The sequence below is a fragment of the Cherax quadricarinatus genome, chromosome 46 (assembly GCF_038502225.1).
Source record: "Cherax quadricarinatus isolate ZL_2023a chromosome 46, ASM3850222v1, whole genome shotgun sequence".
Taxonomy (NCBI): domain Eukaryota; kingdom Metazoa; phylum Arthropoda; class Malacostraca; order Decapoda; family Parastacidae; genus Cherax; species Cherax quadricarinatus.
This window is the reverse complement of record NC_091337.1, coordinates 20265883-20289897: the sequence shown is the minus strand read 5'-3', so window position 1 is coordinate 20289897 and position 24015 is coordinate 20265883. Positions and strand designations below refer to the sequence as shown.

Here is a 24015-nt window from a genome sequence, read left to right as displayed (position 1 = left end):
TGACTGCAGCAATGAATACATAAATTTACTCTGAAAATACAAGTTGGCCTAAGTATGTTTCCCAAGATCAGATGGGAAAAAATCACCCCTGGATCAAACAATCAAGAAAAACTGTCTTTAGATAACACAATTAGGAAACAAGAGCAACTTTTCTCACTCTGCTTATGATTTGAAGCCAATTTTTTGCACAGCACTGCATAGGAGTGTTATTGGAAAAACTAAGCTTGAGTAAACACAAGTCCATGGCAGAAATGAGTCTCTTATTATTTCATTCACAGAGGGTGCACTAAACCCAGAGAGGTCATAGTGCCTAGGAAATGGGAAGTAATCAGATCTGATCCAAGGCAAGAGATACAAGGGCCTAGAGGTGTAGATTGAAGGGATATGATAAAGATGGAAGTCCCAGCTAGTGTGAATTAATGCATCAACAGGGACAGTAATCTCCCACCTTCCCACTACAAAAAGATGCCTGCTCCCAGAAGGGTCTACAGTGGTACCCCGAGTTTTGAACTTACATATTTCATTCCAGAAGGGTGTTCAAGTGCCGATACTAAACAAATTTGTTCCCATAAGGAATAATGTAAATTAGGTTAGTCTGTTGCAAACCCCCATAAATACACATACAAAAGCATTTACAATAATAAACTTATATTATTGTTCGAGTTGGGAGCGGTGCAAAACTAGTGGTACCGCTGTATTATGGAGCCCCTCATTTTACTTCTGTCCTTAGATTGAAGATTCTTTATTTCAGCATGGTACCATGTTTGTACAAAGATGGGTGATATTTAGGTGTGCATGCAGAAAGCCCCTTTAGTATGCAGAGCATTTCCTGCTATCAAAGAGGTGTGTTGCTATAAATGGGCTACAGCTGCAGGGACAGGCTCGACTCCCAGGGAAGGAAAACCAAGTACATATATATGTTTCCATTCATGGCATGTATATAAGAGCAGTCAAAACCCCACTGATGTAAAAAATATTAGCAGTATGCTTCAAGGTATCATTGAAATGTAATATCTCAGCATGTCAAAACAATGCTAATCACAGGGATTAAGGGTCTGATACTGTAATATTTAATGATATTCAATGCAATAATCTCAATAATGATACTGAATGCTATAATCTCAAACTGGCATACATAAATAACTGACATGGCCATTGTCCTAAGGATGTCAGTTTTTAAAAGTCAACATTTATTTCAAAGCCATAGTAATCTAATGGAAAATTATTCAATTAATGGAAAGCACTCAACTCATAAGAGCCATTCAGTGCTGCATGAGAGGTGGAAGATGTCAGAGGAAAAGAGGATGAATTGCTGATTAAAAGACAGTGGCAGAAAGGATGAGAGTCACAGATGACATTACAAATTGGTGTAAATTAAGTCTGAGGGAGTCTGCATTAAAGGTGGGATCATCAGAAAGGGTGGACAATGTAAGCAATCCCTGCACTGCAAAAGGCTGCTGAAAAAAAATTAGTGTCCTCTGCTGAACAGGACAATTGATCACAAAATATTTAACAGCAGAGTGGCACTGGGTGTTCACAATGCAGGAAGCAGTCCTCAGAGGATGCTGTGAGCAAGAATAGGTGGTGACCAACCAAACTGTTGCTTAGCCAAGGAAAAGGTTATGTCTATGCACTCACTATTTCCAGTTTTAAATAATTTCTAAAACATGAACATGGTGTGGGAGGTTAGAGAAGGTACTGTATAATTCAGAGGGCTGAGGAAGGGTTACTGAAGTGGCTGGGGCATTTAGAGATGGAACAAAACAGGATGACCAAAAAGAGTGTTGACTCTACTACTGTATTCAACACTATGAAATCTGGGATATATTATTTTCAGATTTTCAATGAAGTTCAATTTTCAATAATGATGTCACTTAAACTTTACAATGTTTCAGTCAATACACACATCATCATAATGACATCTTGAAAAAGTACATCAATGTGTTTTATAGAAAAAGTTTAAGAAAACTAACAAGTTTTTTACAAAAAGAACATAACTGTTGAAATTTTATTATAAGCAGTAAAAATAGTCACATAGTTTTCAGAACTCTACATGCAACTGAATGACATTCTGATAGCTTATTCTATCAACATAATAATAAAAAGAAGAGAATATAATGACTAACATAATCAGGCAAGCTGAAAACCCTTAAGCATTAATTCTTAAAATCAGTTTGACTGATAGTTTAGATACTTGTGCAGATGGAAGACAATTATGTTTTAAATATATGAAGTACATAGAAGTAAATATTCATATGTGTACTGAATGCATATGAGTAATGTCTGGTAAGTGAACTGAACACTATGGAATACTGTACTTTTTCTATATCAGTGGTTCTTAACCTTGTTGGAGGTACTGAACCCCACAAGTTTCATCCGAGCATTCACCGAACCCTTCATAATTGGAAAAATGAAATATGATTTCTTCAAAATATGATATTAATCAAAACTGAAAATCAATGTGACTTTTGTTGTTGCCTTTCAGAGACAAGTTCAGAAATGCACAGCTTCACTCTGGCAAGTGCCACTCCCAGATCATTTTTGCAACAAAGTCTGTTCCTTTTCTTCATTTTGATATCTACCATCTTCGAAAAGGATTGCTCACAAAGATACATTGTAAGAAACAGCATGAGTATCTCAAGGGCTTTCTTAGCAATAAGAGGGAATGCTACAATTTGGTGACACCAAAACGTTGAGAGCATTGTTGTTCTGAAGAGTTGCTATTGAACCTGGCTCTGCTGAAGTTCAATGATTTCGTCGAGGTATTCATCATTGACATCTGCTGCTGCAACACTGAATGTGAACAGCTGTCTCACCCATTCTGGATATGACTCTGGTGGGGAAGTATCCATCGAGAAACTTTGCAAGCTCATCTAAGTGCATGGCAATTGCTTGCTTCAGTTCCCCAGGTACGGAAATGTCTCCGATTCCAGACATGTCTTCGATCTCACTCACACAGTCGTCCAGTAGGGAAAAGTTTGCAAAATTATAATTTTCTGTTCGTCGTTTCCATAACAGTAGCTTATTTTGAAAAGCCTTCAGGTTTTCTTCCACTTCAATGATGTTGACTCCACCACCCTGCATCTGTCAAATGAAATGATTGAGGGCATCGAAGATATCAGCCATGTGTGCCAAAATGAGAAATAACTCACAATTTTCAAAGCAATCTGCATGACAATGTTGGTGCTCTCGCACCAACAGGAAATCACAAATGACATACAATCACGACAATCACAAGTCAACTGAGTGCACCAAAGTCCTCGTGGCACAGATATCAAGGCCAAGCGATGTGGCATGATCAGCTGCAGCCAGTGATGGCTAAGGGGAGAGTGACGTCACAAATCATACGAGTAGGGTGAACGGAACGGGAACACACACACACACACACACACAGACACTGTGTGTATCATGTGTGTGACCTCCACAGAACCCGAGACTGACTCACCGAACCCCTGGGGTTCGATCGAACCCAGGTTAAGAATCATTGTTCTATATGAATACAGTGGACCCTCGACCAGCGATATTAATCCGTTCCTGAGAGCTCATCGTTAGTCAAGTTAATTTTCCCCATAAGAAATAATGGAAATCAAATTAATCCGTGCAAGACACCCAAAAATATTGAAAAAAAAAAAAAAAATTTACCACATGAAATAAAAATGAAATATTAATTTTAATACACACAAACTGAAGATTACATGCACAGTTACATGACACTTACCCTTATTGAAGATCTGGTGATGAATGATGGGATGGGAGGAGGGGAGAGGTGTTAGTGTTTAGAAGGGGAATCCCCTTCCATTAGCACTTGAGGCAGCAAGTCTTTTTCTGGGGTTACTTCCCTTGTTCTTTTAATGCCACTAGGACCAGCTTCAGAGTCACTGGACTTCTGTCGCACAACATATCTGTCCATAGAGGCCTGTACCTCTCGTTCCTTTATGACTTTCCTAAAGTGGTTCACAACAGTATCAGTGTAATAGTCACCAGCACGGCTTGCAGTAGCTGTGTCAGGGTGATTTTCATCAAAAAAGGTTTGCACTTCAAGCCACTTTGCACACATTTCCTTTATTTTAGAAGTAGGCAACTTCTTCAATTTCTCTCTCCCCTCCTCCGAAGCAGTTTCCTCAGGTGTGCCCTCTTGCTATTGAAGATGATCTAGCAGCTCGTCAGTGGTTAGTTCTTCACTGTCCTCCACCACCAACTCTTCCACATCCTCCCTACTAACCTCCAACCCCAAGGACTTCCCCAATGCCACAATGGATTCCTCAACTGGCATAGGATTCTCAGGGTTAGCCTCAAACCCTTCAAAATCCCTTTTGTCTACACATTCTGGCCACAGTTTTTTTCCAAGCAGAGTTCAATGTCCTCTTAGTCACTTCCTCCCAAGCCTTACCTATAATATTTACACAATTGAGGATGGTAAAATGATCTTTCCAAAACTCTCTTAGAGTCAGTTGAGTTTCTGAGGTCACTACAAAGCACCTTTCAAACATAGCTTTTGTGTACAGTTTCTTGAAGTTGGAAATAACCTGCTGGTCCATGGGCTGCAGGAGAGGAGTGGTATTAGGAGGCAAAAACTTCACCTTAATGAAGCTCATGTCCCTAGAAAGTCGCTCTGCCAAGTCTGAAGGATGACCAGGAGCATTGTCTAATACCAGGAGGCACTTAAGGTCTAATTTCTTTTCAATTAGGTAATTTTTCACATTGGGGGCAAATGCATGATGTAACCAGTCATAGAAAAAGTCCCTAGTGACCCATGCCTTACTGTTTGCCCTCCAAAGCACACACAAATTAGCCTTGAGGACATTGTTTTTCCTGAACACTCTGGGAGTTTCAGAGTGATACACCAATAAAGGCTTCACTTTGCAATCACCACTAGCATTGGCACACATCAACAGAGTAAGCCTGTCTTTCATAGGCTTATGTCCTGGGAGTGCCTTTTCCTCCTGAGTAATGTACGTCCTGCTTGGCATTTTCTTCCAAAACAGGCCTGTTTCGTCACAATTAAACACTTGTTCAGGTTTCAGTCCTTCACTGTCTATGTACTCCTTGAAATCCTGCACATATTTTTCAGCCGATTTGTGGTCCAAACTGGCAGCCTCACCATGCCTTATCACACTATGAATGCCACTACGCTTCTTAAATCTCTCAAACCAACCTTTGCTGGCCTTAAATTCACTCACATCACTAGTTGCTGGCATTTTTCTAATTAAATCGTCATGCAACTTCCTAGCCTTTTCACATATGATCGCTTGAGAGATGCTGTCTCCTGCTATCTGTTTCTCGTTTATCCACACCAATAAAAGTCTCTCAACATCTTCTATCACTTGCGATCTCAGTTTCGAAAACATAGTTGCACCTTTGGCAAGAACAGCTTCCTTGATTGCCGTTTTCTTGCCCACAATAGTAGCGATGGTTGATTGGGGTTTATTATACAACCTGACCAGCTCAGAGATACGCACTCCACTTTCATATTTATCAATGATCTCTTTCTTCATCTCCATAGTAATTCTCACCCTTTTTGCTGTAGGGTTGGCACTAGAAGCTTTCTTGGGGCCCATGGTGACTTATTTTGCAGGTGCAATCACTAAAAAGGCTGTGATAATATGAAATGTTCCAGTTGTATGTTTGGAAGTGACCGTGGTGGCTGGCTGGCTTGTAAACACTGGCACCAAAGGGACAAGTGAGGCTTGCTCAGGCCAAAGTGGACGCGTATGGTATGGAACGAATAGCGCTGGTCGGGCTTTTAAGCGCTAGTCGAGGCAAAATTTTTGCGTTAAAATGTATCGCTAGTCAGATTTATCGTTAATCGATGCCATCGTTGGTCGAGGGTCCACTGTATGCCAACACTGTGACTTACCATATAACCCTTAAACTGTTGCATAACTAGAAACGAAAGTTCTTGTGTGGCAAAATACTGAAATTATTTTTCTTACAGACTGAAAAGGCCTACTTTTCTAAACAGACCTATGAAATGAAAACTGAAATCAAAGGAAATATCACATTTTTGGTGTCTTGAAGTTTGCAAAAAAGATGATGTGTGTCGACAATGGCCTAAATGAGCATAGCAGTAAAGTATTTATCAATTCCAATTATTTATGCCAAATTATTTTTTTTTTTTCTCAACAAGTCGGCCGTCTCCCACTGAGGCAGGGTGACCCACAAAGAAAGAAAATCCCCAAAAAGAAAATACTTTCATCATCATTCAACACTTTCACCTCACTCACACATAATCACTGTTTTTGCAGAGGTGCTCAGAACACAACAGTTTAGAAGCATATACGTATAAAGATGCACAACATATCCCTCCAAACTGCTAATATTTCGAACCCCTCCTTTAGAGTGCAGGTATTGTACTTCCCATTTCCAGGACTCAAGTCCGGCTATATAAAAATAACCGGTTTCCCTGAATCCCTTCACTAAATATTACCCTGCTCACACTCCAACAGATTGTCAGGTCCCAAATACCATTTGTCTCCATTCACTCCTATCGAACACGGTCATGCATGCCTGCTGGAAGTCCAAGCCCCTCGCCCACAAAACCTCCCTTACCCCTTCCTTCCAACCTTTTCGAGGACAACCCCACCGCCTCCTCGCTGCTGCATTCACAACCCAAACTTCACACCCATATAAGAGTGTTGGTACTATACTTTCATACATTCCCTTCTTTGCCTCCATAGATAACGTTTTTTGACTCCACATATACCTCAACGCACCACTCACCTTTTTTGCCTCATCAATTCTATGATTAACCTCATCCTTCATAAATCCATCCGCTGACACGTCAACTCCCAAGTATCTGAAAACATTCACTTCTTCCATACTCCTCCTCCCCAATTTGATATCCAATTTTTCTTTATCTAAATCATTTGATACCCTCATCACCTTACTCTTTTCTATGTTCACTTTCAACTTTCTACCATTACACACACTCCCAAATTCATCCACTAACCTTTGCAATTTTTCTTTAGAATCTCCCATAAGCACAGTATCATCAGCAAAAAGTAACTGTGTCAATTCCCATTTTGTATTTGATTCCCCATAATTTAATCCCAACCCTCTCCCGAACACCCTAGCATTTACTTCTTTTACAACCCCATCTATAAATATATTAAACAACCAATGTGACATTACACATCCCTGTCTAAGACCTACTTTTACCGGGAAGTAGTCTCCCTCTCTTCTACACACCCTAACCTGAGCCTCACTATCCTCATAAAAACTCTTTACAGCATTTAGTAACTTACCACCTATTCCATATACTTGTAACATCTGCCACATTGCTCCCCTATCCACTCTATCATATGCCTTTTCTAAATCCACAAATGCAATAAAAACTTCCCTACCTTTATCTAAATACTGTTCACATATATGCTTCAATGTAAACACTTGATCTACACATCCCCTACCCACTCTGAAACCTCCTTGCTCATCCGCAATCCTACATTCTGTCTTACCTCTAATTCTTTCAATAATAACCCTACTGTACACTTTTCCTATTTTTTCAATGTCTAACACTACTTTAAGATAATAGGCATGCCTCGAGGCATTTTTGTACTTAAAACGTGCTGAGATGACAGGACACCATAGCCAAAATTGTAACATTCTTTATAAATTTGTACAAATAATTACTTTTTCTTGTAGGTAGTAGGTTGGTAGACAGCAACCACCCAGTGGGGTACTACCGTCCTGCCAAGTGAGTGTAAAACGAAAGCCTGTAATTGTTTTACATGATGGTAGGATTGCTGGTGTCTTTTTATTCTGTCTCATACACATGCAAGATTTCAGGTACATCTTGCTACTTCTACTTACACTTAGGTCACACTACACATACATGTACAAACACATATATACACACCCCTCTGGGTTTTCTTCTATTTTCTTTCTAGTTCTTGTTCTTGTTTATTTCCTCTTACCTCCATGGGGAAGTGGAACAGAATTCTTCCTCCGTAAGCCATGCATGTTGTAAGAGGCGGCTAAAATGCTGGGAGCAAGGGGCTAGTAACCTCTTCTCCTGTATATAGTATTACTGAATGTAAAAGAAGAAACTTTCGTTTTTCCTTTTGGGCCACCCCGCCTCGGTGGGATACGGCCGGTGTGTTGAAAGAAAGAATTACTTTTTCTAGTAACCCCTTATCCTGTATGTATTACTAAATTTAAAAGTAAAAACTTGTGTTTTTCCTTTTGGGCCACACTGCCTTGGTCGGATACAACCGGTTCGTTGAAAGAAGAATTACTTTTTGCTTTTATTGACTCTTTTTGTCTTCTAACACTGTGTACATGGAAATCTTATGATATTATAACTGTTTCAAGGTTTAATAATTCTTGAAGCCAGGAAATAAGTTGCATTATTTAACTTCACTGGGTTATCCTAGAATAAATCTACATGGTGTGCTTTTGGTTGAATTTCACTGTTACCATGAAATTTTAGTAAATTTGGAAAAATAAGCATCAGCCTGCCAGTTCCACACTGTGTTTGCTGGCATGGAAGCTGGTGGTGGTACAACAGGTTCTGGTTGTTGTTGTTGTTTACATGTGCTACTGGGCCCATCTTACCCATAATGCCCTCAGCCAACCCATGAAGAATACAATTTTTCTTTTCTTTCTTTGGCATCAGGTGGTGATGAGGGACCCAAACAAATGAGCTTAGGCCTCAGGAAATACAAAACAGCAAATACAAAAGCACAAAATATTGGCATAGAACATAAGTTAGCCATAGTTCAAGGATTAAATAATAAAGTGTTATAAAAGTGTATACAAGGTGGATGGGTAGACTACCTGAGACTACAAGATATGATGAAAGTTGATTAAGACACTTGTGTTGATGAGACACTTGTGTTGATGATACACTTGTGCTGACAGTATATAAGCCCCATCTCTATGAATATGCTGCACTTTTTTTAAGATTGATGGACTCCAGGCTGAGGGACTAGTTACCTCAACTCCTCATGTTCCACCTTTCTCTGCAATGGACTGAAGAAGTCACTGGCTGGTGAAACATTTCCAGAATAAAGACACCCAAATGTTCCACAAATGTCTCATTTATCAACTTCTCAGTTTCCTAAACCATATACCAATTACACAAAATGTGATGAAAGGGTTAAAAGAAAGATACTGAATGAGACGTAAGGATAATTACTGCATAAAAGTGTTGCTAATACCGTACAACAATTAAAAACAAAGTTAACTCAATGTTTGAACTTTTGGAAACAATGTTTTAAAACATTATTAAAGGATGTAAAAAAGTAAAAATGTTTTAGTTCTTTTCAAATACAGTACAGTGGACCCCCGCATAACGATTACCTCCGAATGTGACCAATTATGTAAGTGCGTTTGTACATGTATGTTTGGGGGTCTGAAATGGACTAATCTACTTCACAATATTTCTTATGTGAACAAATTCGGTCAGTACTGGCACCTGAACATACTTCTGGAGTGAAAAAATATCGTTAACCGGGGGTCCACTGTAATTAAAACATACTAAAACTTTAAAATAAAATTCTGTAATTTCCACCTAAAAATATCATCAATGCTGCATTGATGATATTTTTAGCAAGTGATAAATGCAACACAAAATGTACAGAAAATTTTAATGTATCTGACCTGTAAAACAGTTGCTTCTGTTCAAACATTTCAGTGTTTATGTTCTCAAAATTTTAAATGAAACCACATAGATAATATGATGCAAAGAAATATACATTACTTTAAAGCACCCATCATATTAAGACACACTTTAGATTAACTCTTAAACTGTCCAAACGTAGATCTACATTCACTTGCAAAGCGCTCTGAATATTTCAAGAAAAAAAAATTTTTTTTTTGTTTGTTTAAAATAATGAGCACATTTTTCCCGGCATCCCTAAATTTTGTCATACTGTGCACATTGAGTGCATAAACTCATTCTCTCATGTCTAGGCAACTCAGGCCTATTGTGCCAAAGTTGAAAGAATGTAAAATAAAATGTAGATCTACGTTCAGAGTGCTACGCACGTGAACGTAGATTTACATTTGGACAGTTTAAGGGTTAATGTCACAAGGTGGCATAAAATACTATAGTTTTACACTTAAATTTTTTTATCAGCTTAATAAACTCTATACAAAATACACAATACCTAGAATATTTAAAAAACTTGTATAAAGATGAAAGATCACACCGGTACAGTACAAGATAATAAAGGCAAAAACTGCTGGTATCCAATAATGTTCAAACTATATAACTGTTGATGAACATTACCCAAATCAATTGCACACAAGGTCTAGGAAGATAAATTTCTACTTGTAAGCTGAAAAGTAAATATTAGTTATAAAATTTTTTAGTGCCAAATTTCAAAGCTCTACGGTGCAAAATTTCCCTTCTAAAATTTGTTAACATTACCTACACGATTAGTAACAGTAGAAAAATATACTATCCTTTTCACAGCTTATTCTAAATAAATTAACTTTAAACTTCTATGAATCAAAAACATAAGTAAACCTCTGAAAATCAATAATAAGCAATCAAAACTATTGCAGACCATTTATTATGAATATGTAAAATGACTGGATAAAGATCTGAATGCAGTATAATGCGATTCTTTATTGACTACGTTTCACTCACACAGCTGGCTTTATCAAGTCACAGATTTACCAGGGGAGATAGGATGTGTATACATATACAGTGGACCCCCGCATAACGATGGCATCGCAGAGCGATTTTTCCGCATAACGATTACTTTTATCGCAAAATTTTTGCCCCGCATACCGATTAAAAACCCGCATACCGATTTTCGTCCGAGACGCGTCCAATGTGCCCTCACATGTGCCGGCCGTCCCATTGTTTACCAGCCAGCCTCCGCGGTAACATCCAAGCATACACTCGGAATATTTCGTATTATTACAGTGTTTTCGGTGGTGTTTCTGGAAAATAAGTGACCATGGGCCCCAAGAAAGCTTCTAGTGCCAACCCTGTGGTAAAAAGGGTGAGAATTAGTATGGAAATTAAGAAAGATTTTGAAGGGTTTGGGGCTAACCCTGAGAAGCCTATGCCAGTTGTGGAATCCATTGTGCCTACTTCAAAGATTAAGGAAATGTGTGCAGAGTGGTTTGAACTGCAAACCTTTATAGATGAAAATCACCCTGACACAGCTGTTGCAAGCCGTGCTGGTGACTATTTCAATGACAATGTTATGGCCCATTTTAGGAAAGTCTTGAAGAAACGGGAGGTACAGAGCTCTATGGACAGATTTGTTGTGCGACAGAGGTCCAGTGACTCTGAAGCTGGTCCTAGTGGCATTAAAAGAAGAAGGGAAGTAACCCCAGAAAAGGACTTGCTACCTCAAGTCCTAATGGAAGGGGATTCCCCTTCTAAACAGTAAGAAGATAATGCTCTCCCCTCCTCCCATCCCATCAATCATCACCAGATCTTCAATAAAAGTAAGTGTCATGTAATTGTGCATGCCTTTTTCAGTTTGTGTGTATTAAAATTAACATTTCATGTGGTAAAAAAAATTTTTTTTCATACTTTTGGGCGTCTTGCACGGATTAATTTTATTTCCATTATTTCTTATGGGGAAAATTAATTCGCATAACGATTATTTCGCATAACGATGAGCCCTCTTGCACGGATTAAAATCGTTAACCGGGGGTCCACTGTACAGTGAGTAAAGTGACAGGAATAGTCAGGTGAGGTGTGTAGTAACTAATGTGGGTAAGTTGATTACAGGTTGGACAAGTATATGGCTGAGGAGAGGTTAGATTTGAGGGGAATTTCTTTAGCTTTGGCTAGTAGGCCTGCTGCAGAGTTCCTTCATACTGCGACCTGTTTCTATGTGGGATAGCGATGAAGAATCTTCTGGCAAAATGTTGTAGAAGCCATTGTTCTGGTTGAAGTTGTTTGGTACGGTGATTATATGAATTAAATATATGGGACCTGACAAGCAAATATTTTGTGAAGGGCGTCAGAGAAATCAGTAAGGCAGACTTGGAAGTGGGAAATACAATGCATATAGTACTCTAGAAAAGGTTATTTGCTATCTGAAGGGATATCTGAACTGTCATATTTGTGTGCCTCTGGCAAAACTGTGATAAGTCACCCTGCCTAGGTGGTAGATGGCCAACATGTTAAAAAGAAGAAAATTAATGAACATAAAAAACATAAGCAGTTTAGAGAGACATCTAAACTCATATCTGAGTGCCTCTGCAAAGACAGTGATTATGTATGAGTGATGGTAAAAGTGTTGAATGATGATGAAAGTTTTTTCTTTCCCACTGAGTCACCCTGCTTCAGTGGGAAACAGCCGAAGTATTAAAAAAAAAATTATACTGCATTTCTGTATTTATCCATCATGCCAGTATCTCTATGCTGAGCTGTTACTGGGTAAGTATTGAAATTTTAGCTTGTTTCTAAAATTTAGTTAAACTATGCATGGCATCAGACAATTGTAAGAAAAATGTTCAATTTATTGCAATGTTATTTACATAGAAATCATACATCAAACATTTATTATTGTATAAAAATATCTAACTGTTATAACATGGGAGGATTTTTTTACCTAAACTTTTTTTTTTTTTTTCAACAAGTCGGCCGTCTCCCACCGAGGCAGGGTGACCCAAAAAAGAAAGAAAATCCCCAAAAAGAAAATACTTTCATCATCATTCAACACTTTCACCACACTCACACATTATCACTGCTTTTGCAGAGGTGCTCAGAATACAACAGCTTAGAAGCATATACAGTGGACCCCCGCTTAACGATCACCTCCAAATGCGACCAATTATGTAAGTGTATTTATGTAAGTGCGTTTGTACATGTATGTTTGGGGGTCTGAAATGGACTAATCTACTTCACAATATTCCTTATGGGAAAAAATTCGGTCAGTACTGGCACCTGAACATACTACTGGAATGAAAAAAGTTCGTTAACCGGGGGTCCACTGTACGTATAAAGATACACAACATATCCCTCCAAACTGCCAATATCCCAAACCCCTCCTTTAAAGTGCAGGCATTGTACTTCCCATTTCCAGGACTCAAGTCCGACTATATGAACATAACCGGTTTCCCTGAATCCCTTCACTAAATATTACCCTGCTCACACTCCAACAGATCGTCAGGTCCCAAGTATCATTCGCCTCCATTCACTCCTATCTAACACGCTCATGCACGCTTGCTGGAAATCCAAGCCCCTAGCCCACAAAACCTCCTTTACCCCCTCTTTCCAACCCTTTCGAGGACGACCCCTACCCCTCCTTCCTTCCCCTATAGATTTATATGCTTTCCATGTCATTCTACTTTGATCCATTCTCTCTAAATGACCAAACCACCTCAACAACCCCTCTTCTGCCCTCTGACTAATGCTTTTATTAACTCCACACCTTCTCCTAATTTCCACACTCCGAATTTTCTGCATAATATTTACACCACACATTGCCCTTAGACAGGACATCTCCACTGCCTCCAACCGTCTCCTCGCTGCTGCATTTACCACCCAAGCTTCACATCCATATAAGAGTGTTGGTACTACTATACTTTCATACATTCCCTTCTTTGCCTCCATAGATAACGTTTTTTGACTCCACATATACCTCAACGCATCACTCACCTTTTTTCCCTCATCAATTCTATGATTAACCTCATCCTTCATAAATCCATCCGCCGACACGTCAACTCCCAAGTATCTGAAAACATACTGTAGAATAATCTCAAAAGAAATAGTGAATTCTTTTAAGTAATAAACACGCTAGATAACAGGGATATCTTGCTACTCCTACTTACACTTTGGTCACACTTCACAGACACGCACATGCATATATATATATATATATATATATATATATATATATATATATATATATATATATATATATATATATATATATATATAATATATATATACATACATACATACATACATACATACATACATACATACAGACATCTAGGTTTTTCTCCATTTTCTGAATAGCTCTTGTTCTTTATTTCTTCTGTTGTCCATGGGAAAGTGGAAAAGAATCTTTCCTTCGTAAGCCATGCGTGTCGTATGAGGCGACTAAAATGCCGGGAGCAATGGGCTAGTAACCCCTTCTCCTGTAAACATTTACTAAAAAAGAGAAGAAAAACTTTATAAAACTGGGGTGCTTGAATGTGCGTGGATGTAGTGCGGATGACAAGAAACAGATGATTGCTGATGTTGTGAATGAAAAGAAGTTGGATGTCCTGGCCCTAAGCGAAACAAAGCTGAAGGGGGTAGGCGAGTTTCGGTGGGGGGAAATAAATGTGATTAAATCTGGAGTATCTGAGAGAGTTACAGCTAAGGAAGGGGAAGCAGTAATGTTGAAGGATCAGTTATGGAAGGAGAAAAGAGAATATGAATGTGTAAATTCAAGAATTATGTGGATTAAAGTAAAGGTTGGATGCGAAAAGTGGGTCATAATCAGCGTGTATGCACCTGGAGAAGAGAGGAATGTAGAGGAGAGAGAGAGATTTTGGGAGATGTTAAGTGAATGTATAGGAACCTTTGAACCAAGTGAGAGAGTAATTGTGGTAGGGGACCTGAATGCTAAAGTAGGAGAAACTTTTAGAGAGGGTGTGGTAGGTAAGTTTGGGGTGCCAGGTGTAAATGATAATGGGAGCCCTTTGATTGAACTTTGTATAGAAAGGGGTTTAGTTATAGGTAATACATATTTTAAGAAAAAAGAGGATAAATAAGTATACAAGATATGATGTAGGGCAAAATGACAGTAGTTTGTTGGATTATGTATTGGTAGATAAAACATTGTTGAGTAGACTTCAGGATGTACATGTTTATAGAGGGGCCACAGATATATCAGATCACTTTTTAGTTGTAGCTACACTGAGAGTAAAAGGTAGATGGGATACAAGGAGAATAGAAGCATCAGGGAAGAGAGAGGTGAAGGTTTATAAACTAAAAGAGGAGGCAGTTAGGGTAAGATATAAACAGCTATTGGAGGATAGATGGGCTAATGAGAGCATAGGCAATGGGGTTGAAGAGGTATGGGGTAGCTTTAAAAATGTAGTGTTAGAGTGTTCAGCAGAAGTTTGTGGTTACAGGAAAGTGGGTGAGGGAGGGAAGAGGAGCGATTGATGGAATGATGATGTAAAGAGAGTAGTAAGGGAGAAAAAGTTAGCATATGAGAAATTTTTACAAAGTAGAAGTGATGCAAGGAGGGAAGAGTATATGGAGAATAAGAGAGTGGTGAAGCAATGTAAAAAGAGAGCAAATGAGAGAGTGGGTGAGATGTTATCAACAGATTTTGTTGAAAATAAGAAAAAGTTTTGGAGTGAGATTAACAAGTTAAGGAAGCCTAGAGAACAAATGGATTTGTCAGTTAAAAATAGGAGAGGAGAGTTATTAAATGGAGAGTTAGAGGTATTGGGAAGATGGAGGGAATATTTTGAGGAATTGTTAAATGTTGATGAAGATAGGGAAACTGTGATTTCGTGTATAGGGCAAGGAGGAATAACATTTTGTAGGAGTGAGGAAGAGCCAGTTGCGAGTGTGGGGGAAGTTCATGAGGCAGTAGGTAAAATGAAAGGGGGTAAGGCAGCCGGGATTGATGGGATAAAGATAGAAATGTTAAAAGCAGGTGGGGATATAGTTTTGGAGTGGTTGGTGCAATTAATTAATAAATGTATGGAAGAGGGTAAGGTACCTAGGGATTGGCAGAGAGCATGCATAGTTCCTTTGTATAAAGGCAAAGGGGACAAAAGAGAGTGAAAAAATTATAGTGGGATAAGTCTGTTGAGTATACCTGGTAAAGTGTATGGTAGAGTTATTATTGAAAGAATTAAGAGTAAGACGGAGAATAGGATAGCAGATGAACAAGGAGGCTTTAGGAAAGGTAGGGGGGGTGTGGACTAGGTGTTTACAGTGAAACATATAAGTGAACAGTATTTAGATAAGGCTAAAGAGGTTTTTGTGGCATTTATGGATTTGGAAAAGGCATATGACAGGGTGGATAGGGGGGCAATGTGGCAGATGTTGCAGGTGTATGGTGTAGGAGGTAGGTTACTGAAAGCAGTGAAGAGTTTTTACGAGGATAGTGAGGCTCAAGTTAGAGTATGTAGGAAAGAGGGAGATTATTTCCCAGTAAAAGTAGGCCTTAGACAAGGATGTGTGATGTCACCGTGGTTGTTTAATATATTTATAGATGGGGTTGTAAGAGAAGTAAATGTGAGGGTCTTGGCAAGAGGCGTGGAGTTAAAAGATAAAGAATCACACATAAAGTGGGAGTTGTCACAGCTGCTCTTTACTGATGACACTGTGCTCTTGAGAGATTCTGAAGAGAAGTTGCAGAGGTTGGTGGATGAATTTGGTAGGATATGCAAAAGACGAAAAATAAAAGTGAATACAGGAAAGAGTAAGGTTATGAGGATAACAAAAAGATTAGGTGATGAAAGATTGGATATCAGATTGGAGGGAGAGAGTATGGAGGAGGTGAATGTATTCGGATATTTGGAAGTGGATGTGTCAGCGGATGGGTTTATGAAAGATGAGGTGAATCACAGAATTGATGAGGGGAAAAGGCTGAGTGGTGCACTTAGGAGTCTGTGGAGACAAAGACCTTTGTCCTTGGAGGCAAAGAGGGGAATGTATGAGAGTATAGTTTTACCAACGCTCTTACATGGGTGTGAAGCATGGGTGATGAATGTTGCAGTGAGGAGAAGGCTGGAGGCAGTGGAGATGTCATGTCTGAGGGCAATGTGTGGTGTGAATATAATGCAGAGAATTCGTAGTTTGAAAGTTAGGAGGAGGTGTGGGATTACCAAAACTGTTGTCCAGAGGGCTGAGGAAGGGTTGTTGAGGTGGTTCGGACATGTAGAGAGAATGGAGCGAAACAGAATGACTTCAAGAGTGTATCAGTCTGTAGTGGAAGGAAGGCGGGGTAGGGGTCGGCCTACGAAAGGTTGGAGGGAGGGGGTAAAGGAGGTTTTGTGTGCGAGGGGCTTGGACTTCCAGCAGGCATGCATGAGCGTGTTTGATAGGAGTGAATGGAGACAAATGGTTTTTAATACATGACGTGCTGTTGGAGTGTGAGCAAAGTAACATTTATGAAGGGATTCAGGGAAACCGGCAGGCCGGACTTGAGTCCTGGAGATGGGAAGTACAGTGCCTACACTCTGAAGGAGGGGTGTTAATGTTGCAGTTTAAAAACTGTAGTGTAAAGCACCCTTCTGGCAAGACAGTGATGGAGTGAATGATGGTGAAAGTTTTTCTTTTTCGGGCCACCCTGCCTTGGTGGGAATCGGCCAGTGTGATAATAAAAAAAAAAAAATTAAGACTTGCAAGTAGTACTGTAAACTAATTTATTTCGCTCTAGACTGCCGTCTTAATGATTCTGCCACTGTGTTAGATCTTGTGCTTCTTACATATTTAGATGGTGGTGGTGAAGGTGAAGGACCATATTCAGGGCTTTTGATTGAAGAGCTAGAGCAGCTAGAACTTCTTGAGGAATCTAGGGGTGGTGAAGGAGATATGCTCAACCTCTTCCTTTTCCCAACTACTGACGATGCAGATGTGCTAGAGCCAGCATTTTTTGGCACCTTCTGTGTTGAAGATGAGGACATAATTTCTCTGCTGGTTCTGACTTCAGCTGGTGGTAATGAGGAAGAGCTAGATTTAGATTTTTTCTGTATTCTTGATGGTGATGATGGTGATGATGGTGATGTACTGTTCCTACAGATTCTTCGAACTTTTGCTGGTGGTGGAAGTAATGGTGAGGAGTTGGATCTGGTATGTTTTGCCATCTCTGAAGGAGTAGGTAGTGATGGAGACATGCGAGTGAACTCTGGAACTTTGGATGGTAGCGATAAGGAAGCACTAGAGATTGGACTAATCAGAGCTTTTGCTGTTGGTGATGGTGAAGGACTGACTCTATTACTTGCATTACTTTCAAGAGTCTGCAATGGTGAGAAGCCAGATTCTGAAGATTTATGAATTTTCTGTAAAAGTAGTGATAGTGACATGACTTTTTCTTTAACTGTATTTTTACTGACTTTGGGCTTTTTATGAAGTGATTTTCCCAAGCCTGGTACTGAAGACTCATTAATGACAACCTTCATCTGTGAATGCATCCGTCTCTGGTGTAAAACATGCTGCTTTTCAAGACAGTGGCGATCTGGGCAGTATGGACAAGAGTATGCCTTTTTTTTCACATGTGTTAAAATGTGCTTGCTTAAAGTAACTTTACTTAGAGTTCTGTATAGGCACTCAGGGCATGATAAGAGCTTTTCTTCTATATGAACCACCATATGTTTTTCTAACTGGACTGGTTCCCCAAATGTTTTATTGCAGTTTTTACATGCATAAATTTTAAGAGATTTCTTTAGATTTCTTTCTTCTAATTTAGTTTTGTCACTAACTTTGCCACCTTTAACACTACCTTTGTCATTTTCACCACTAACTTAGTTAGTGGTGAATCCTTAGTTAGTGGCCATCCTTATCATTTGCTATGCAATCCTTTTCACCAATTTTTCCATCTTTATCACTCTTCTCTTGAATGCTCTGTTGAGAATAATTAATATCAAATAACATGGGAACACTAATCAAACAATTTAATCTAAATTGAAGCATGGATGAATATGAATAAACATGATTGCACAGTCTTTAGATTATTAACTGATTTTGAATATGAGAAATTATAGATGTGATTCTCTTTCACTGCCCATCACTTGAGGTAAGTAAAGCCATGTGATCATACATACAGTGGACAACTGAAAGGTTGGCTCAATCAAGGCCAAAGGTGATGTGAAATTAGGATTTGTCCAAAGATATTAAACATCAAATTGAAGTACATATTAAATTTAAGTACATATTAAACCTAACTGGAGCAAGGGGCTAGTAACCCCTTATCCTGTATACATTACTAAAGTTGAAAAGAGAAATTTTTGTTTTTCTTTTTGGGCCACCCTGCTTTGGTGGGATATGGCCGGTTTGTTGAAAGAAGAAGAAGAATTAAACCAAATTGAAGTACCTACCATCCGACTTACGACCAAGTTCGGTTCTGAGAAACCGTTCATAAGTCGAAATGGTCGTAAGTCGAACTTTACTACTGAATATAAGATAAGATAAGATTTCGTTCGGATTTTTAACCCCGGAGGGTTAGCCACCCAGGATAACCCAAGAAAGTCAGTGCGTCATCGAGGACTGTTTAACTTATTTCCATTGGGGTCCTTAATCTTGTCCCCCAGGATGCGACCCACACCAGTCGACTAACACCCAGGTACCTATTTGCTGCTAGGTGAACAGGACAACAGGTGTAAGGAAACGTGTCGAAATGTTTCCACCCGCCGGGAATCGAACCCGGGCCCTCCGTGTGTGAAGCGGGAGCTTTAGCCACCAGGCCACCGGGCCACCTAAAAACATTTTTGTAATGACTTTATTTTATTGTTTTATTTTGGTATTTCATGTTTTACTTTACTTTTTATGATGTTAGTACTGTATTTTATACTGTAAGGTTTAGGATAAACACTGTGTACAACACAAATAGTTGTTTATTTCCCAGAAATTTGGCATATAAAACACGGTCGTAAGTCGAGTGGTCGTAAGTCGAGTGGTCGTAAGTCGAGCAGGTCGTAAGTCGGATGGTAGGTGTACATAGCAAATTGAAGTACGTGTACAAATTAAACTGAAGTGCATATTAAATAACAAATGGCACTCAACTCTTGTTTTCTTTTTCTTCTCGTAAAGTATATGTGCAGCATGTAAATCATGTGTTCAGTAAGGCTAAGTTCAGTAAGAGCATTTAAAACTGTAATGCCTTCAAAAATATGACAGAATTTTACATACGGTACTGTAGATTCTTGGCAGCATCAGGTAAACCAAGAATTTTACCATATAGAGTGCGTAGTCCAAAAAAAACACTGCAGACCTTCCAGCCACTAAGGCAACCTATTCTCTGTTCGTTAATCACATCCCTTGCCCTCCATTCTGAATCTACTGTCACACAAAAAGATCGAAGTTTTACCCAATTTCTCTGATATAATACAGTGGACCCCCGGCTAACGATCAGCTCCCAACTTGACCAATTATATAAGTGTATTTTTGTAAGTGCTTTTGTAGGTGTATTTTTGGTCTGAAATGGACTAATCTAATTCACAATATTCCTTATGGGAACAAATTCGGCCAATAACGGCACCCGATCAGACTTCTGGATTGAAATAATATCGTTAGTCGGGGGTCCACTGTATAACCAACATTGACTGGTTACGGTTTAGGTTGCCCCAGTCATCAAAGAGGCTCTAGTAAAGACTACTAGGATGAGGATAGGGAAGCCCCATATTGTTCCTCAGGAAAACTACCAAAAATATATTATTTCCACTATTTTGAACCCTATTTTCAGCTACTTCATCTCAATTTCCCTGTTAATATTCCATTCTATTAATTGATACCCAGAAACAGCCAATAATACCATTAAAATTACACTAGAAAACACCTCAAAATCAGTATTTTAAACAAAAAATGAAGTCAAGAAGTTTGCTTTTCTCATCATGCACTGCATGGGCATGATTTTTTTAAAATGTGTACACTAATGTCAGCCACAGCACCGTGTCTTCCTTTGCAGATGACACCCGAATCTGCATGACAGTGTCTTCCATTGCAGACACTGCAAGGCTCCAGGCGGACATCAACCAAATCTTTCAGTGGGCTGCAGAAAACAATAAAGTTCAACGATGAGAAATTTCAATTACTCAGATATGGTAAACATGAGGAAATTAAATCTTCATCAGACTACAAAACAAATTCTGGCCACAAAATAGAGCGAAACACCAACGTCAAAGACCTGGGAGTGATCATGTCGGAGGATCTCACCTTCAAGGACCATAACATTGTATCAATCGCATCTGCTAGAAAAATGACAGGATGGATAATGAGAACCTTCAAAACTAGGGAGGCCAAGCCCATGATGACACTCTTCAGGTCACTTGTTCTATCTAGGCTGGAATATTGCTGCACACTAACAGCACCTTTCAAGGCAGGTGAAATTGCCGACCTAGAAAATGTACAGAGAACTTTCACGGCGCGCATAACGGAGATAAAACACCTCAATTACTGGGAGCGCTTGAGGTTCCTAAACCTGTATTCCCTGGAACGCAGGAGGGAGAGAGACATGATTATATACACCTGGAAAATCCTAGAGGGACTAGTACCGAAGTTGCACACGAAAATCACTCACTACGAAAGCAAAAGACTTGGCAGACGATGCACCATCCCCCCAATGAAAAGCAGGGGTGTCACTAGCACGTTAAGAGACCATACAATAAGTGTCAGGGGCCCGAGACTGTTCAACTGCCTCCCAGCACACATAAGGGGGATTACCAACAGACCCCTGGCAGTCTTCAAGCTGGCACTGGACAAGCACCTAAAGTCAGTTCCTGATCAGCCGGGCTGTGGCTCGTACGTTGGTTTGCGTGCAGCCAGCAGCAACAGCCTGGTTGATCAGGCTCTGATCCACCAGGAGGCCTGGTCACAGACCGGGCCGCGGGGGCATTGACCCCCGGAACTCTCTCCAGGTAACTCCAGGTAAACTGACTGCAGACCCATTGTCTCAAGTCTAGGCTGGAATTTACCACTCATACAATATCTGAAGGTGCTGTGCTTAAATGTAGATCTACATAAGCAAAACTGGCATCAACAACATCTACCTACGTGGAAGACAGTAAAAGGGTTAACATCTATCTATGTGGAAGACAGTAAAAGGGTTAAGTGAAAAAACTCCAAAGAAAGGTACTATTAACCTTCTACTTCAATAAACAGCTGACAGGTATAGTTACATTAGGAAGTTAAAGTGGTGACTATGGCATAAGTCAAATATTTAGGAATTTAACTAGATACCAGAAATTATGGCTCACTCAAACACCTTTAAACATAATTGCTAAATTCAATCAAGAGGATGAGTAGGAAATTAGCACACACACATCAAAACACATTTACTGCTATTCAGTATAAACTTCTGAATAAAAAATTATATGCGTGTATCAAGAGTCCTGAACCCTAACCCAGTTCTTCATGCAAGTCATGCAATGCATAATAAACACTGAGAATTTTTTGCCTTTTACAACATAGTGGTTTTCAGGACCATAGAAAAGATTTGTTTGGATTTTTAACCTGGAGGGCTAGTCACCTAGGATAACTCAAGAAAATCAGCTTGCCATCAAGGACTATCTGTGGCCCGGTGGCCTGGTGGCTAAAGCTCCCGCTTCACACACGGAGGGCCCGGGTTCGATTCCCGGCGGGTGGAAACATTCGACACGTTTCCTTACACCTGTTGTCCTGTTCACCTAGCAGCAAATAGGTACCTGGGTGTTAGTCGACTGGTGTGGGTCGCATCCTGGGGGACAAGATTAAGGACCCCAATGGAAATAAGTTAGACAGTCCTCGATGACGCACTGACTTTCTTGGGTTATCCTGGGTGGCTAACCCTCCGGGGTTAAAAATCCGAACGAAATCTTATCTTATCTTATCTTATCTCATTTCCATTGGAGTCCTTCAATTTTGTCCCCTAAGATACGACTCACACAAGTCGACTAACACCCAGGTACCTACTTACTGCTTACACCCAGGTGTAATTAAACGCAACCAGTATTTCCACCCATGTTGGGGATCAAATCATGGGCACTCAGCGTGTTAGGACAGAATGTTGCTAACCGAGCCACAGACATACATACCTCTAGTATACGTATTTCACTAACCAGTGGTGACAGTTCATACACACTACAGCTGATATGTAGGGAAATGTAAAGTATCTCAGTGCAACTCAAAAACACTAAAGCCACTTGAAATTTTGAAAAATGCTATAAATGGCCAACAACATAATTTTCAGCTAACTTATATAAGAAATATGTTGATGTGCTGTATCATTTCCATTAATTAAAGTCTCTTAATCAGCAATCTTAATCTAACTCATGTTCAAGGAATCCACCAAGCAAAAATTTGACACTAACCTCTGAGTGTGTAGATTTATCTGACATAACCTCAGAAGGTTCTTGCTTGACTGAATTCCTTTAAAGTCCCTGAAAAAAAAAATATTTTTTATATGTTCCAAAGAAAAATGCTAAAATTTACAGTCTACAATCTCAATCTAATTCATGTTCAAGAAATTACAGAAAAAGTCTACCACTAACCTTTGATGATTTGGTGTCATCTGTTATCACATTGGAAAGCTCTTGCTGAACTGAACCCTTTTTAAGTTCCTGCAAAAAAAAAAAAAAAAACAAAAAAAAAAAAAAAAAAAATACCACTTACAATTCAAATTAAAAATAATTTACAATCTTAATTTTATTCACGTTTAAGGAATCCTTCAAGAAGAAACTGCCACTAACCTTTGATAGGGTGGTTTTATCTGGCATAACCTCAGAGAGCTCTTGCTTAACTGAATCCTTTTCAAGTTTCTGAAAAAAAAAAAAAGTAGGCTTATTGGCTAATGATGATTAAGTCTAACCTTCGTACACCTATTACACTTTTCTACACGAATAGAATGGGTGGGTGTCAGTAGGTGCAGCCTAACATGGGCAAGAAAGCTTACTGCTGATCTTGTATTCTTGTATCTCTGAGAGACATGTTTTGTTCAGAGAAAGCTATGCTGCACACCTGACCTTGATATATAATAACTCAAAAGCAATACAGTGGACCCCCGGTTCGCGATACTAATCCGTTCCTGAGAGCACATCGTAAACCAAAAATATCGGAAAGCAAATCAATTTTCCCCATAAGAAATAATGGAAATCAAATTAATCCGTGCAAGACACCCAAAAGTATGAAAAAAAAACTTTTACCACATGAAATATTAAGTTTAATGCAATAGAACAGTAATTACAATAACAACAATAACAATAAATAACAATAAATAACGAAAGAATAATTGACACTTACCTTTAATGAAGATCTGGCGATGATTGATGGGATGGGAGGAGGGGAGTGTGTGGATGGTGTTAGCATTTAGAAGGGGAATCCCCCTCCATTAGGACTTGAGGTAGCAAGTCCTTTTCCGGGGTTACTTCCCTTCTTTTAATGCCACTAGG

At 39.3% G+C, this 24015-nt stretch overlaps 1 protein-coding gene across 4 annotated transcripts; it reads right to left on the bottom strand.

Moving 5' to 3' along the window:
- Window positions 1–1287: 1287 nt before the first annotated feature.
- On the bottom strand, window positions 1288–23389 carry LOC128687030 (RE1-silencing transcription factor-like). 4 transcript variants are annotated; one of them, XR_011393211.1, is made up of 4 exons: window positions 23317–23389; window positions 23119–23187; window positions 22939–23007; window positions 1288–3084 (listed from the first exon to the last, which is right to left on the bottom strand). XR_011393211.1 is itself a non-coding variant. In XM_070094596.1 (4 exons), exon 4 carries the CDS (start codon window positions 18244–18246, stop codon window positions 17302–17304), a length of 945 nt encoding a protein of 314 aa, XP_069950697.1. In that variant the 5' UTR covers window positions 18247–18499; window positions 22939–23007; window positions 23119–23187; window positions 23317–23389; the 3' UTR covers window positions 15234–17301. The 4 variants fall into 4 exon arrangements, 1 of the variants encoding a protein (XP_069950697.1); XR_011393209.1 differs by lacking the exon at window positions 1288–3084 and adding an exon at window positions 13433–13652; XM_070094596.1 differs by lacking the exon at window positions 1288–3084 and adding an exon at window positions 15234–18499.
- Between the last annotated feature and the right edge of the window lie 626 nt (window positions 23390–24015).

Coding starts and splice junctions, on each gene's coding strand:
- LOC128687030 (XM_070094596.1), bottom strand. CDS start 18,246: ATGGTGGTTCATATAGAAGAAAAGCTCTTATCATGCCCTGAGTGCCTA.